This window comes from Mus pahari, chromosome 5 (assembly GCF_900095145.1).
Source record: "Mus pahari chromosome 5, PAHARI_EIJ_v1.1, whole genome shotgun sequence".
In the NCBI taxonomy this organism is placed as follows: domain Eukaryota; kingdom Metazoa; phylum Chordata; class Mammalia; order Rodentia; family Muridae; genus Mus; species Mus pahari.
The window spans coordinates 102275456-102293042 of record NC_034594.1 but is presented as its reverse complement, the minus strand read 5'-3'; the positions used below and the strand labels follow the sequence as shown (position 1 = coordinate 102293042).

General features: G+C 40.3%; 1 protein-coding gene across 6 annotated transcripts in view; it reads right to left on the bottom strand.

Moving 5' to 3' along the window:
* Nucleotides 1–5862: 5862 nt before the first annotated feature.
* Nucleotides 5863–17587, bottom strand: part of Ccnt2 (cyclin T2) — a 31523-nt gene continuing 19798 nt past the window's right edge. Inside the window, exons 5-10 of one of the 6 annotated variants that reach the window (XM_021197256.1) lie at nt 16553–16615; nt 14019–14064; nt 12349–12512; nt 10114–10184; nt 8515–9646; nt 5863–8416 (exon numbers count right to left, since the gene is read on the bottom strand). In XM_021197256.1, the coding sequence (XP_021052915.1) occupies nt 8349–8416; nt 8515–9646; nt 10114–10184; nt 12349–12512; nt 14019–14064; nt 16553–16615 (1544 nt within the window). In that variant the 3' untranslated portion in view covers nt 5863–8348. Of the gene's footprint in view, nt 9647–10113; nt 10185–12348; nt 12513–13708; nt 14065–14178; nt 14334–16552; nt 16616–17587 lie in introns of those variants that run through there. The other 5 variants (XM_021197254.2, XM_021197257.2, XM_021197258.2 and 2 more) reach the window with 5 other exon arrangements.

Sequence of the window (17587 nt, the reverse complement as noted above, 5' to 3'; positions counted from 1 at the left end):
CACACACACACACACACACACACACACACACACACACAGCTCAGTTGGTAGAGTGTGTACCTATACAGAGTGCTAAGTACTTTTAATCCCAGCACTTGGGAGGTGGATAAAGGCATAAGGATCAGAAAAGTTCAAGGTTATCCTCTACAGAGTTCAAGGCCAGCCTGGACTACATGAGACCCTGTCTACCTCCCTACCACTCTTGTAGGTATATCTTACACTAGTATCAGTCTTTGTCAAAGTCAAACTACATTTTTGCTTGTTTTTGAGAGATGCAGCCTGGAGAGGTAGAAAGATTTTCCTGTGGCCAACCTGTGACTTCAAGCTTGGCCTTTCATTTTTTTTTTTCCCTTCATATTCCTATTTTTGCATATTTAATATGAAGGGGTGATCAGTTCTTATTTTACTTGGATGGCACCAGGACCAAAAATCAGTATAATTTTGACCAGGAGCCCTGGTCCACACCTACATTCCCAGTACTTGGGAGGTAGGATGCTGTGAGAGCATGAAGGACTGCGTTTGGACCCGCAGCACTCACTGAAAAGCCAGGCGAGGCGGTGCTCTTATGTAACCCAGGGCCAAAGCAGGGCAAGAGGGGCCATAGGGGATCATGGCCAGTCAGTATAGCCGATTGGTAAGTTCTGAGGTCAGTGAGAGACTGTCTCAAAATGTACAGTAGACAACAATGGGTAAAGTCCCCAGTGTTGGCCTCTTACAACACACACTTACTCAAGGCTACACAAACAGTCTAGAGAAACTAAGATCTCTACAGTCTTATATATCCCCTTCCCTCAATACCTTCTATGGATTCAGTTTGGAAATGGTATTAGGTATATTCTATTTTACTGAAATAAATCAAAGACACAAGTCTAGCTCATGATTCTGTGTCCTTCAACAGTATAAAAAGCTGTCTGATCTCCACTTAGCACTAACACTGTTTCCCTCCACGCTAATTGTTCTTTTCAAGGGATCCAACTGCCTCCATTTTTAGACAATCATAGCAAATGTGGGCATTGAAGGCATATGCTACCATGTCTGGCAGATTGTTTAATCTTCCTATAAACTCTGTGGTCAAGCTCAAATACAGGAATGTTAACTCCCAGATAATTTTGTGTTGGCCTGCAGGTGTCAATGTGGACAACTTTGGTTGTTGATCCTCAGCTGCCATCTACCTGGTCTTTGAGATAGGCTTTCTCATTGGTCTAGAACTGACCAAGTAGGCTAGACTAACTAGTTGGCGAGCCAGAGATGCTCCAGTCTACCTCCCCAGCACTGACATTACTAACACAGATCATGGGCCAGTGCAGTTTTAGAATTTTATCATTGTACATGTGTGTGTGTTCATGCTAGAATATATGTACATGTAGAATACATGTAGAGGTCAGAGTCCCAATTATTGGGAATCAGTTTAGCCTTTTTAAAATTTTAAATGTTTTGGGGAATCAAACTCAGGTTCTCTCACTTGTATTACAAGCATTTCTCAGAGATCTCCCCAGCCTCAAGTTCTAAGTCCACAGTCATCAATTGTAACTTGGGCTCAGTACTGTTGAATAGAGTGGAAGGGTGCAGGTCTATTTCAACACATACTCCCCTCTCTTGAAACGCCACACTAGCGGGTTTCTGTGTGCCTTCTGTAGGATGGGTAGCTGTGAGATCACAATCCACTTAATCTCATCATGCATCCCAAACTCCCTTCCTTCCTAGGCTGGTCTTTTTTCCACACCTGCTTCATTTACAAGGATTAATTTTAAAGCAGAAGTTCCCAGGACCCAACGAGAATGACATTAGCCAAAATACTCAATAAAGGGGAGACAGAACCTGTAGAGACCATATCCAGAGGTTAGGCATGGCCCCCAATTGAGGGATGGGGCCACCCACTCATCTAAAAAATTTTAAACCCAGAATTGTTCCTATCTAAAGGAAATGCTGAGACAAACCAAACCAAACAAACAAAAAAACAGAGTCTGAAGGAAAGGCCATCCAGAGACTGCCTTACCTAGGGATCCGTCCCACCTGCAGTTACCAAACCTGACACATTATTGCTGATGCCAAGAAGTGCTTGCTGACAGGAGCCTGGTATAGCTGTCCCCTGAGAAGCTGTGCCAGAGCCTGACCAATATTCACAGCCAACCATTGGACTAAGCCCAGGGATGAAGAGTTAGGGGAAGGACTGAAGGAGCTGAGGGGATTGTAACCCCATAGGAAGAAAATGTATCAACTAACCAGACCACCTCCCTCATCCTGAGCTAGCAGGGGACTAAACCACCAAGGAGTATACATGGAGGGTCCATGGCTCCAGCTACATATGTAGCAGAGGATGGCCTTATCTGGCATCAAGGGGAGGGGAGGCCCTTGGTCCTGTGAAGGGTTGTTGCCCCAGTGGGGGTAAGGTGGGGATGGGGGTGGGTGGGGGAGCACCCTCATAGAGGCAAAGGAGGGGGGATGGGGTGAGTAGTTTTCAGAGTGGAAACTGGGAAGAGGGACATTTGAAATGTAAATAAAATAACCAAATGGAAAACAAAGTTTAAGCCAATCAAGTTTCTGCCTAAGCAGTACTCCACAGCACCACTTTAGTGAGAGGCTTCATTTAGTTCTTTTTGCTGCTGTCAGCACATCCCAGATTATGAAATGTGGTGGTTAAAATCATCTGTAAAGAAAGGTCAGTGAGATGGCTCAGCAGGTGCAGTTGCTTGCCATACTGCCTGCATGGTGGACAGAATCTCGACCTCTGTAAGGGTGCGGTAGCAGCTGCCTTCCACCCCGACAAACCCCCAAATAAACAGAAACAAAATAGAAGAGCTGTCTTTAGAGACTGGCTTGAAAGCTTAAAGCAGACCTGGAAAGGTTTAAAATAAGCTTCTCTTAGCCTGGAGGCCAAAGATAACCATGCATAAGAAAAGATGGCTAAAAAGTAAAAAATTAAAAAAGACAAATGTCTTTCTGTATAACAGCCCTGGCTATCCTGGAACTCACTTTATAGATCAGGCCTCAAATTGAGAACTTCACCTGCCTCTGAGTGCTGGGAGGGACTGAGGGTGTGCACCACCACACACACCCAGCTAAGTGGATGCCCTTTATAGAGATAGGTCAAAGGTGGGGTGCTTGAGCAGCCTGTACCCGGTCCTAGACTCCATTCCCAGTATTAAGAATTGACTTCACATGTCAATGCTAATACAAATCTGTACACACACACACACACACACACACACACACACACACGCTTAAAAATACATTTTACTATAAAGTGCAAAAAATCTACTCTATTTTGTATAACATATATAAAAATGTGTATTTACTAAGCAAACTTCCTAATTCTACTTTATTAAAATCATGAATAGCTTTCATTCTCTTTCAAGTGGAAAGCACTGGAAAACTGGCAAATATTTAAAAAAATATTTAAAAGGCAGAGTAAGTAAGATGTAGTGCTGCGTACCTGTAATCCCAGCACTTGGGGAAGCTGGTTACTAGCTCAAGGCCAATTCCAAGTGAATTCGAGGCCAGCCAGCCTGGGCTACACATTAAAAAAAAAAAAAAAAAAAAGTAAAGAAGAAAAAAGGCACAAAATCCCCACCTTTCTGTGTGGTTATTATTGTCAGGTTGAGGTAACATTATAAAGTAGAGCACTGATTCCAGTTGAACCCTTCCTAGAAAATAGGTAAGAATTATATCACGGCGGACTTCCCACTTTCCCAAGAACTGTTATTTTGGATTCACATTGACTTAAAACATGTTACAGCCTTGGATTTAGTTGTCAATAAACAAACTTTATTAATATTCCTTATGTAACGAGAAGCTGAAATTCAATGGCTAATTCATGCCAATATACACATTTTCTTGTTTCACTCAATTATCCACAAGGGTTTTGAATGTTCAAATTCCACTGTTCATAACAAAATGGTACTCCAGGGAAGTTTTCCTAATCAAGAGAAGCTACTCACTCCCAGGCGGAGCAGGTTACACAAACTACTAAATCAACTTGTCAGCTGGAGGATTTTAAGTGAGGCTTCCTCTCCAATTGGAAACAAAAGAAACTACAGAGTTCCCAGATTGACTTGAGATTATTGAACTGCAGTTAAGGATGACGTCAGCTTTATACATACAGAGCTGCTCCCACCCATGAAGTACATCTCAAGAAATATACCAGGCAGGACAGATGAATTATAAACCAGAAAAGGGGACTCACAAAGCAAAGAGCTGGCTGGGCACACTTCAAAAACTGAAATAATAGAACATACTCAGAGCTCGTAATACCAAGATCACCCACTAAGAAGTTTCCAACGAGCACCTGACTTGGCTTCTGTCTAGGCCAAAGCTGCCCTCCAAGCGTCTGTTGGCCTGCATTACAGCTGTGCCTGCGCACTTGTCTCAACATCAAGTACTGAGGGAAAAACAGGAATGCACTCTGCCTCTGGTCAGTACAGATGTTTCAACCTGCCTACCTCAAACCAACAGGCACGGAATTAAACCCAATCAACTCCCGGTCTCCTAATGTGGGCTTGGCTGCCTCTTCCCCTGTGAAAATGTGGTGAGTGGGTCCTACTGCCTCCTGGGAAAGGCTCCTGCGGGGGAAACTGCTGAATCTAGAGATATGAAGTCAAGGGTCCTTGGTTACTAAGAGCTTCTAGATTTTTCTCAGAATCTTCTGGCAAGTTACATCTAAGTTTGAAGTCCTTGTTGCATATAAGATTGGGAACAAGTTAAGAATCACTGATCCAGGCACGGGTGGAGACAGGAGAAGTAATTAGTCAGCCCTTTTCCTTGTTATAGAGGAAGACCATGTCTCATCTCAAAGATTCCAAACTTTTCTCTTTCTGAGAAGTTATCAAAATAAGCCATCTCCAATGCAGGAGCCTTAAGTCATCCAACCAACAAATCATGCTGCACCCATGCACTATATAGGCAGCGGCTTATATAATGCAAATAAAATCAGAATTTAAATCGTAAGAAAATACACTTTCTTGAAACATCTTAAGGCAAGGTACTTGGTAACTAATGACATGTCAAACTGGTTCTCTAAGGTAAATCCTAGCCTGCTCTGTTTTTACTTCATGGGAACAGATAGGTCCAAGTGTTTGGGAGCTCTGTATAATTACTCTCTGTTGGCACAAAGTGTGTGCGCCGATGAAGCCACCCAGTACCACACAAGACATCGTTAAAGCTGAGTACTCAGTGCTTTAAAGTGTACCCATGACTGGCATTGTCGCCTTCACTGCTACTTGCTAGGACTCATGTGGGGCCTTACCTATCAGTGGGCACTGGCACTGAATTTGTAATGCAGGCCTCCAGAAGGCTCCCACAAAACACACACTCCTCTGCTTTGGTTCTGAAGACAGCCTGTGTTAGTAGCTAAGGCAAAGATTTAGGAAGCACATACTGATTTTAGAAACTTAGCTGAGAGAGGTAGAAAGGAAGCCTCTGATTACAATGTGCTTTTGCAAAAAGGTGGCAAACCTAGGGAAACACCTTAAGAATGAATCACTCTTTTATAGGATGGTGTAAAGAGAATGCTTTTTAATCATTTTCAAGTATTAAAAAACTCATCAAAAAATGTATCACCTTAACAGTACTATGCACATGTGAAATTTCACACCTAAGTTTGATACTATTTTGGTTATTTATGGCTACTTACAAGACTCACAATAGAATGTCCATTTATTGAGTCTTTTTTCTTTGGTAGAGTCTAATGGGACCATGCAAATGAACTATGTTATGCAAACAAGATCATTTAAGCAAATTCATGGTGATATGAATTATAAGGGGTTTCCTTAGTGGACAGGAAACAAGGAGTCACGAATTTTCCCCCATTGTGGTTTTAGCATCTTGTTCTGAGGTTAAAGAGTTTGAATAGTTCACACAATCCTGTAAAAATCACAACTGACTGCCTTTTAATAAATAGTCATTGTAAAGAATTACATTTACAGAGTGAGAAGTGAATACACAGCATTTCAAAGTCAATTCTGGAAGCACTAAGAGTACTTATCCACAGCGTATACACTATCTGTTTAACTGTCCATCATTAGCACCAATGAAGATTCAACAAAATTACCTTTATTCCCATATCTAAAAAACAAAACAACAAAAACAAACAAAAAACAACACATTTCTGGAAATCCTTAGTGAAGTTTAACTATAGTCCCAGATCTTAAATATTCACATTGTTTTCTATGTCATACTGAAAATAAGTTTACTACTTCTCTGGATACTCTTTACAAAAGCTGATTAAAGTCCCTGGCATCACTCCCAATGATACAGTAGCACGACCACCTCATGTCAGTTCACATGATGCTCTGTTGAGGTTTCACATCTAAATCACCAAGAACAAAACCCTTCCCCCCCTCACCTTGTACTCTGTTTAAATTCTATGCTAGTTCTTGGAAATGTACCACAGTAAAACTGTAACTGTATCAAAATCATCATGTTTATGATACAATAGTATACCACACGCAACAAAAATCACATAGTAACAAAGATTACCAATGAAACAAGAACAGAGTGAGGACTAGCCTGCTAGGCTGAGTTCTCACAAAGAAGCTCCTGACATCCCAGGTTCAAATAACATTGACAAAATAATCAACAATTTTCTTTAAAAAACAAACAGCTACTGGCAAATGGCATAACTGCTAAATAAAAGTAGAGTACAAGGCTCAACTCTAATATTTACAACCACAACATACTTGAATAAAATTACAATTGTGCACAGATCAGTGGATTTATAACAAAACATTTCATATACAGAGGAAAACGTGATTCAATACAAGTTGAATCCGACCCATCTTAAGAGACTCAACAGCTAAGACATACCACAGAAATAAATTCAAGGTTAGGCAAGAGACAAGAGCCATACTATTGGTGCTTATACCAAAATTTAGACAAGTCAGTCTATCCCCTGACAAGACGTCAGGTGACAGTGCAAGCATTACCTCAATGAGAACCTACTAAGACGTGCAAACGCATGTAAAACCCCAGCGGTGGCTTGCCTGAGGCTGGTCTTTTTCCTTACATTTTCCTGATAATGACCATAAGCTATAAATACAGGTACAATGCACAGTCAGCAATCTTTTCTTTTTTATTTATTGTTAGAATATAAAAGAATCAAGAGAGCACAGGTTTAATTTCATTGTTATAAGGAAGACTGCATTTACCTGAAAAAGAAATATGGTATCTCTCCCTCACACCCATACCCACACACTCACACACTCTCTCTCTCACCCACTCACTTACCCACTCACTCACTCTCTCTCTCCATGGGAAGAGTATATTCAATCAAGACTATGGTGTCACTGCAAATGCTAAAGGAAAAGTGACCCCCGTTCACTCTTAGAATCTGTAGTGTCAGCGTTCCCGAAGAAATGGACTCATCCTCAGTGGGAGCTGCTGTGAGCGAAATCACAGTCATCCTCACACCAATTATTAGTTGCTTTCTACAGCACTGCAACAAGCCAACAGACATTTAAATGCACTTCACATCAAGAGTATGTAAACTTTATTGTGTTTTCCTCTTCAAGCCTTCAGAAATCAACGGCTGATTCTGCAGCCAATCTGGTCAGGACCTCTGAAGGCAAACTGAGTGCTTCCCAGTGTTAAGGACCACCCATGGCACCACATTCCCGTCTAATAGTGAAGTGTCCCCTCAGCGGCTTCCAGTAAGGCCTAGAGTTTAATTAAGGTTAACATAAAAAAGTGCCACTTGTGTTTTAGATTAGTGATGGACTCTGACGAGAGAAAATAAAGTTATTCTGTATATTGTTATACTTACAAGCAGCTCCAATCCTGAGTATTTATGGTAATATCTAAACATACAAAAATGTATGTACATTTTTCTCCACTTTCTTGTAAACAGCTGTCAGTATACTGTTTTATCCCTTTATCACTGAGACATGCAAACCATACATACAAGTATAAATACACAAAAGAAAACAACTGACACTCATTCAAAGCCAAGCAACAACAAAAAACAGCTACAATATTCAAATCATAAATAACAGAAGCTTGAGGCAGCTTAGGTTCCTAGCAGCAGCCAGCCATTCACCCTAATGTTCTCAGCTGCATCTTCCATGCGGTTACAGTCCTGGTAACACTATCGTATGTGGAGATAGGCTTGTTTACTATCAGCTCTTCTTTCAGAATGAAGAACAAAGCAGCACTTACAAATATGGAAGCAGTGGCACCACCGCTGGACCAGGAGGGCGTTTTCCATTCCAACCATTTTTAAATTAAAAAGGAAAGGAAAAGTTGACCTAAACAAGGATTACATATTCATTCCTTGGGCACTTAGCAGCGAGTCCAGCATGTCGAATGTGTCTTTGTAGTCCATATGCTGGCTGCTTGTACTGTACTCGTGATTGGCCTCAGGACCGTGGGGCTCCACTGGTTTCTTGTCCAGTTTCACGAGGGTGCTGAGATGTCCGTAGCCCACCTGGTATGTGACAGGGGGAGGAGGGGGTAAGGGATGGTTAAAAACAGAGCTGTGAGAGGATAGATACTGCTTAACAGAGGAAGAACTAGATGAACTACCTGAACTTTTGGAACTTTTGCTCATTTTGGAGTGGTGGTTGTGGGAGGCTTCGCTGATATGCAGCTTCTTCCTTGCACTGGAGGCGGAGGAGACGCCTTCAGGGCCCAGGCCCACAGGACTCCTGAGCACAGTGGGAGGCATCCCATCAGCTGCATGCTTACTGACTCCACCGTGCATGTGCAAATACTTGTAGCTGCTGTGGTGGCGGTTGGCAGGGTGCTCCTTGTGCTTTTCCTTGTGGTCTCTGCTGACGTGTGGGCTTGAGTGCTTGCTCTTCCCACTGCCTTCATCAGAAGAGCTGTGTCTTTCAGAGGATGCCACTTTGATTTTCATCTTCAGCTCCTCTTTGCTGGGACCTTTGTCAGGCGGGGGGATGGGAATCCGGAGCTTCAGCGCTCCACTCCTCTCCTTTTTCTCTGCCAAGTGTTTCTCAGGCTTGTCCGAGTTGGTGAGGGGGAGCTTCATTTTGATGGGAGAAGTGACAGAAGTGCCGGTGACTGCCTGAGCCGGCCCATGTTTGTGCTGTTGTTCTGCATGGGCAGTTATGAAGTGATCCCTTGTGTCCATGTCAAGGGTTTCCAGCTTCCGCTTTTCTCTATACTTATCTAAAGACATTTTCTGAGGAATCACTCCAGGAGTAGCAGGTATGGGACCATGGTGTTTACTGCTCCCAGCTTTGTGAGTATATTCCTGCTTAGCTGATGAATGATCAGCAACTTTGTCCGGCCTGTGATGTAATCCAGAATGCAGTGCCATTGAAGGTCCCTGCTGGAAGCTTATGTACTGGCTCCCAGAGAGAGTGGCCTCCTGTTTCTGTGTATACACTGGGTCTGTCCTGGCTGAATCTGGATGCTGAGGCCACTCTTGGTGTGATGACAAACTGTATGAGGTACTGGGCATTCCTGCTGCTAGCACAGATAAATTATCAGATGCACGGCTTTCTTGAACAGAAGTATTTCCTGAATTTAGAGGTATTGGAGCAGGGAACGTTGATGTTGATGGTTTCTGAAAGCTTGGGTTGGCAGGTACACCAGTGACACTATCTACTAAAATAGAATTCTGGACCAAAGATGATCCAAGCAGTGGTGTCTCTGATACTTGTCCATCTACTTTTGGTTTCTTAGCCATAGCCTAGTTAAATGAGAAATAGAAGAAACAATGACAGCAAAGGGATTTAATACAAATATCTTTGCTTATAAAACTCTATAGGAAGTTCATGGAAACAAATCCACCTGAACTCCAAGTTCTATGGCAATAAATGAATGCAGGGGAAGAAGGCTCTATGGTTGGAGAAATAGATACAGTTGTATCCTAACCCAGGAATTGAGACAGTAACTTGTGTAGGCTTTAGCCTCACAAGGATTTCCCATTACAGAGAATTAAAAAAAGAAAAGGGGAGAAGCAGGGAGAGAGAAAGAGAGTGAGTGCTCCTGTACACAGGAGCTGAGCAACTGCAAGCTTCTGCAGTCTATGTGTGGTACAATGTACTGAGAAATGGTACAGCATTTAACCATTCAACTTCAAACCATTTGATAGGCAACTGCTAGATGAGTGGCAAATTAATATTTTTGTTAATTAAATCCTGCCGATTCTCTTACCCTCCAGTTTCGAATCCTCTTCAACCTACTAGGCGTTTTCTCCAATATTTGTAGAAACTCATGTGTTAGTTCTAAAAATAAAATTTAAGTTTAAAGCTTAGACTATGCCTTTAGGATGTGAACCTCTCTCAAGTAGGCAATATTTAAAAGGATCCTAAGAGGTCAGCCCTTTCATTATTATTTCTAGTCAGTCTTTAGCATACACAGACACAACACTCAACTGGTATTTCAAAGCTGAATCCTTATTTAAAAAAAAAAAAAAAATCCCTCCCCAAATTTCATTTGCTTACTTAGAAAATAAAACTCCTGAAAAGGATGGAAGTAGGAATCTCTACCAGGCAAACTAACTATATAGCAATGCTTAATGTAGAAAAGATCCACCAATAGGTTCTTTAAAATCAGTAGGCAGAAGTTTGCAAGAAAAGTATTCATTTGAATAGCGCTAAAGGTATTTTCCCCAGCATGCTTAATTCTAGCGAGTAAGAATAGCTTTACAATGGAGAACTCAATAGTATCACTTATCATGGAACCAGCATGGTGGTGAGAAACACTACACACCCATGGTTCCATGCTTTTAGAAGCAAGCAGGGTACAACCTTCTTCTACAGCATTCTTGCCAAGAACACTCAACAATGAGAAACCCACAGACAAACTCGGAATCACTTCGTAAAGTCACATATTCTTCTTCACATCAGGAGAGATTAAAGAGTGAGTCTTGACAACTTGGAGGTGACCACTTGGGACATTTCAACTGGACACAAACAGAACATAAGACTACACCAGAGAAAATGGGGAAATCTAAATATAACAAAGTTTAATCAACAGTATAATGCCAGCATTAATTTCCTTATCTTACTAAATGTTATATAAGAAAGATGTCAACAACAAAAATTAAGTAAAGATGGGGCTGGTGAGATGGCTCAGTGGATAAGAGCACCCGACTGCTCTTCCGAAGGTCCAGAGTTCAAATCCCAGCAACCACATGGTGGCTCACAACCATCCGTAACAAGATCTGACGCCCTCTTCTGGAGTGTCTGAAGACAGCTACAGTGTACTTACATATAGTAAATAAATAAATCTTTAAAAAAAAAAATTAAGTAAAGATAGCATAAGGATTCTGTAAATATTTTTTTTTTTTTGCAAATTTCCTTAAGGTTAAAATTATTTCAAGGTGTTCAATGTTTAAAAGAAAAAAGGAAACTCCAACAGTCACACTGCCCGGCAACAAACACTATACCAGTAAATTACTCTGGTCAGAATTTTATCCACTGTCTTAAGCTTGGGATTAAGGTTGTATCATGTTAAATTATAATTTTATCACCTAAAAAACTGTTATTGATAATGGCAAACATGTCGAGAGAGCCAGATTATCATCTGTACTAGCCATGTCAAGCCGATCTGTCACAACAGCCCCGAGCCCTGAGACTGCAGACACTGACTTTTGGAGCAAACAGCAAGTCTCCCTGTCACCCTGCCTAGGCAAGTGTTAAGAGTGACAGCAACAATAAGATAACAAAAATGTCTCAGTGCAGAACACACAAAAATGACACAACCAGACTCAGCCTGTGAGGAGATAGAGCACAGCTTAGAGGCAGAGTACTGCTCAGCACTAACGAGGCTGGGCTCCACATCCAGCACCTGACAATGACAGCATCACCACTGCCACCAAGATCAGTCTGTAAAATTGTGCTAAAAGTACCCATCAACCAAAATCTTAATCAGCCATGAATTTTGGGTGGAACTTCCTCAGTAATTCCGAGATTGTTTGTGTTTAGTTTCAGGAGCTTTTTGAGCAAGTCTGTCTGGATAAAATAAAACCCAATGCTGGGAATGCTATTTCTTCCTCCGAAAGAACAGTTTCTCATCTAACTCCAGCAAATGGAGCAAGTGCCCAGATACTTTTGGGTCCAGTGTGGATGAAGATGTTTTGCCTCAAATTTCCTGCACAAATCTTACACACACACACACACACACACACACACACACACACACACACACACACACACACACCTTTTATAGTTACAATGGGAAGAATTAGAAAACCAAAACAAAAAACTTGTTTTCCAAGTGGCACAGGACAACTACAACTAGTTAGACAAGTACGACCTGTGTCCCTCAATGCTACAGTGGTGTCCACGTGGACTGAGCAGAATTGTCCACTGCTTTATTTGGGCAGTGTATACACAGAAGGTTCTAGCATCCTTTCCACACACACAGGGGAGGACTGATGCTTACCATCTAGCAGCTCTAGGGTAACGGTAGGGTCCACATACTCCCACCAGTGCTTTCCATCTGTTGACACAGGAATCTCCCAATTGGACCATTTGCAAGCCAAATGAATGCATACACATGCTATCACTGTGGGTTTGTACTGAAGACAGAAGGTCGTAAGATGCAAACTGGTGTAGAGCAGATTTAAAAGTGGAGGGCCATAGAAATTCAAAATATGTAAAACAAAGAAAAACATTTGCCAGTAAGACAAAAGCAAACAAAATCAGAACTGTTTTTCTTTACATGATATTCTATTAATAGCTAACACTACTGAAAAATGTAATAAAAAATAGTTATAGATCATTAAACTCCTCATTTTCACTCCTCAGTAGTATAGTAATATTTTACTTTTATGATTAATACTAATAATTTTTGTTTTAAAATCTAACAAAGTATTATATAAGTGAAAGAGCATATTTACAACAATCACCATACACAAAGTATAACTTTTTAAACCACTTTTTGTGGTACTTTTGTTTTTTAAAAACATACACACATATAAAGACTTTATAAAACAGAGCAATTTCAATATCACAATCAAAGATCAGATCATTTGATATGGCTTAACAGTTCCCTTTCATGTACATTTCTATGTCCCTTACAGCAAAGTCTCAAAGAGAACTTACCTTATGCCAAGATATTTCAAGGCTCAAAGCAGGTCAATACTAATAAATACTATCTCTACTTCTCATCATGGACCAAAAATTGGGCATGTGAAATTTCACAGGCTAGTTTTTATAATGAAATTTTTTTGTTAGTTTTTGAGACAGGGTCTCATATAGCCCAAACTGGCCTTAAACTTGCTCTGTAGTAAACGGTAACCCTGAAATTCTGATCTTCCTGTCTCCATCATCCAGTCTGGGATGACAGGCATACCACTATGCCTAGCTGACTAACCAAAGTTTTGCTAATTCAAAAAGCTAGTTCAGTTCTCATTTCCACAGTGCCCACTTAAAAAACTTTCAACCTTTAATACCAAGCCAGAACAAAAATCATACATTCACTTTATAGCTCCTTCAAACTATTCTAGTTTAGAATAGATGAAACAATTACTGAAAAGCCACAAACACACACTACATTTTTATTTTATATAAATGGAAAAGCAGGACTTTTAAACTAAAGATTCCATCTCTGCAAACCTAAGCACTGATAATAATTGACTACTTCTAATTTACTATTAGGAATGTTATCTGGAACAAGTCCAAAATTACATAAATTTTACTTAAGAAACTTTAGCAATTATTCTAAAAGACTGGATCAAAGTGAAAATTTTAAAAAATGTCATTTAACTATAATTGTAAACTAAAAATAGCTTTATACTTACCAAGTTTCTAGGTTAAGTTTAGCTCTGTGTAATCTTTAGCTGCTATTCAGGCTACCAAGTTTAGACTTATGCACTCACAAATCGAGAATATGCCACCAGAAAGCACCACTACACTTCACAGTGTGCATTTAACCCCTCTGTGCCCAAAGTCCCTTGTACAATACACCGCAAAGCAACCAGGAAGGTACCACCACAGTAGATGGTCCAGTCTCCTGTTGCAACAAGGGCAAGAGACACATTGAGGGGGCCCTGCATTAAAGGAAGCTATAGTGTGCTACAACAGTGCAACAAAGAGGGTCAGGATAACAACCTGTTGGTAGCCATGAAATAGGATGTCTGTGCCAAATCCTTGCTTGCTGTAAGAAAAGAAAGAAGAACGAAGACAATATCATCAGCTTCAACGTGTCAACATCACAAAAACTCTCAATACAACATCAAAGATTTGTACACAAAAAGTAAATTTTACTTACTACTTACAAATATCACAAGAGCGCCATCATTTTCTATACTACTGAAAATCTTCAACAACATTCACTCAAATGTTTCTTGCTATCCCCCATAGATCTGAGAAACAAGCCGATTTGCTTTTAGCTAGCCAGTTACAAGGGCTAAACTTGTTACTAAGTTAAGCATCTAGTCAGCTAAAAGTTGAAATAAAGCATTCTCCTGGATTAAAAAAAAAACAAAAACAAAAAACAAAAAGAAGAAGAAAAAGATTTTTGAAGTCTAATATAAAATATGAAGAGTAGCCTGCCAAACTTAATACTGTCATTATATTTAGGCTGGCTTAAATATTTCCTTCAAAATTGAGCAAAACAACCCCCACCCCAAACTTCTAAGAACATAATCTCAGTTCTTTATCATATTATTATATATTGTTATTAGATATTAACAGAATATAGGAAGTTCCACTGTACTAATTTTTTAACTTATAGACTCCATGGAGATAAAACCTAGAAAGAGGAATATTCTAGGGGGAATGCTCCCGACACTGGTCCCCAACAGGAAAGCAAATTTTAACTAGTTTCATAAGACACTAAACAGTTTCCCTTCCCCTACCCCATGCTCTTCCCCACAGAGACCTGACCAGCCCCCCTCCACCCCTTCTGATCAAAAACCACTAGCTTGGCAGCCCCAAGCCCCACCCTCAAGCCCCCAAATTCCTTCCCCTCCTAGTTTTCACTCTTGGCACCTGTGATCCCTGCTGCCCCATGTGATCATCAAGGGAAGGTTTAACAAAAGGGATTGGGTCTGGCAGAGCTGTGCTAAGGAAGACTGTCAGAGCACCAGAGGTCTTGGAGGCAGTGTGACTTAAGTATGGTATTCTTTCCTGGTGGGGAGGGAAGGAGAGATCAGAGTGAAAGGTCCCTGGTAAAATGACAACAGCCAATTGTGCAGCAAAGTAGCAATTGTCTCATCTGGAGTGGGAGGTGAGGGCTTGGCACAAATCATATCTACCCACCACCACCACCCAACCAAAACCTCCATACGATAATAAAAACTCAGTTGTGGTATCATGTTTCCTAAGGACTGTATCTAAATTCAATACAGGAAGGAATGTAAAGTGTTGTTAGTTCAAAGTTGTAACAGAGCAAAGGGAACAAAGACAGTAAAGATAAAAGAAAATCTTAACAGGAGGAAGTACAGCCACCTCAAAGCTGAGTCAGGAACAAATGAAGGAATGAACACACACACACACACACACACACACACACACACACACACACACACACAATTCTGCACTCAAGGTTCAGGATATCAGACTTTAATAGAACAACTCCAAAACAAAACAAAACAAAACCCCCAAAACTTTGTGGGAATACATCAAATCTGTAAAGTGTCTGATTAAAATCCAGCCTTATTTAAAGGCAGTACCTTAGTAAATAATACCTTTGCTAAACACACACTAGTGTCTTTCTTCATTATTCTTTAGGCTCTTGATTTAGAGCAAATTATGTGGTTTGCTACCTTGCAGACTGGTTTACTCTTTTAAGCTTTCAATGAGACCAACCTATATGCTTTTCTTAACATGTACAGCTAATTGCTATGTGATTTTATACTTTACTGTAACTAGGGAAACAGTTGTGTTACAAAGTATATTTATATGCTTATGAAGACTAGAACTATAACTAAAATACTGTATTTTGCAAAGTGATTCTCTGGTAATGTGTGTTCCTTGTCTTAGAACTCTACTTTGTTAGAAAAGATGCTGGCTTGAAGCCTCTTGGCTTGCTTTCCAATGCTTTTTTTTTCTTCTTCAAAATAAAATGTTATCTAGAAGTAAAATGATTTCAATTTAGAATGAATGAGACTATTAAGGTAAATACTAAGTACATGATATTCATATTCTCATTCATATATTCTCTCTCTCTCTCTCTCTCTCTCTCTCTCTCTCTCTCTCTCTCTCACACACACACACACACACACACACACACACACACCAAAAACCCTGTAAATGAGAGACCAAAACCACTGATTTTTATTTTCAAAAGGATCACAAGCACAGAGGAGGACCCCAGAGGCTGCGATGCACCATAGGCAATCCAAATGGGAACCAGAGAAGCAACACTGGCAGCCTGTGGGAAGGGCTCTTGCTCATAGAAGGTCTAACGGCACCATAACGGCATGAGAGTTGTTAGTTCTCTCCATTACCACACAAATGCAACCAAATGTACTTGGAAAACACAGACAGAAGTAGATGACTAAGATACTGAACACTGTTTCAAAATGACATTTGCACGTTTTAATAAAACCCAACATAAGGCTAGAATCCACAATATCCATACCAATCCTAGAGGAAAGAAAGCACCACCACTCATCCCAGATGGCTGAGGGACCACTCACCTCTTACTAACTGGGTGCATTTCACCACATCTGTGTGTGGGTGTTCAATGGTGATCTCAAAACCTGAAATGAAAAGCACTTTTTTTCCCAACTACTTACCATTACAGTACTTGCCTGAGCAATGCGGCTCGCCATACAATCATACACGTCTAATACACTCATCAGTATTAAGAGGATTCCAAAGCCAACATTAAAGCTTCTTATTGCTGACATATGTATTACCCTCCAGAATAAACAGTTTATTTCTCAATAGGAAAAGACAATTATTTAAACAAGGACAATTTGATCTAAAATTTAAGATTTTTAATTCACCTGGGCTTATGTTCAAATCATCAAATAATTATTATCATGGCTGAAGTTTATGTATTATCTCTTTAACATTAAAAAAAAAATCTTTGCTTGAGAAGATGTGGGAAAATGCTTTTCATAAACATACCTGCTGCCAACAGCAGCACCAAGGAAGTTTAATGACTACAGCTGTCTTAATTGTACTGGGAAATCAAAGGGGTACAGCTCCATCTCCTAATGAGAGTCATGTGCACAGCCGAGCTATGCTACACATGGTTTCTAAATATCTTCAAACACCCAAGGAAGTGCCGGGAAGCTTCCAATGACTATCCAATCAGCTCTTACATTTTATTATCTAGTATTTTTAGAATGCCAAGTAAAAGTCTAACATATGAGTAATCGGAGTTTATAAAGGCATATTTTATTTATCTCTCTTCTGCAATTAACTAGCAGAGTAACATTTTAACTAAAGAGATCTGTTTTCTTATGTACACTTACATATCAGGCACTCATCCTCCTTGTGTAAGAGTGTGTCATAAGGCATACATACTATTCACCGACAATGACTGTCAGTGGCCTAGGGACAGAACACAGCCTCTGGAGCACAGAAGCTGAAGGTTCTACCTGACTATGTGACGCCTTCATACCATAAAAATAAGTTTATGTTTTATAATGTAACTCTCCAATGTCTATAATTTTCTTTATAAATTCATGTAAATGTTGTAATTAAGACAATAATGACAAATA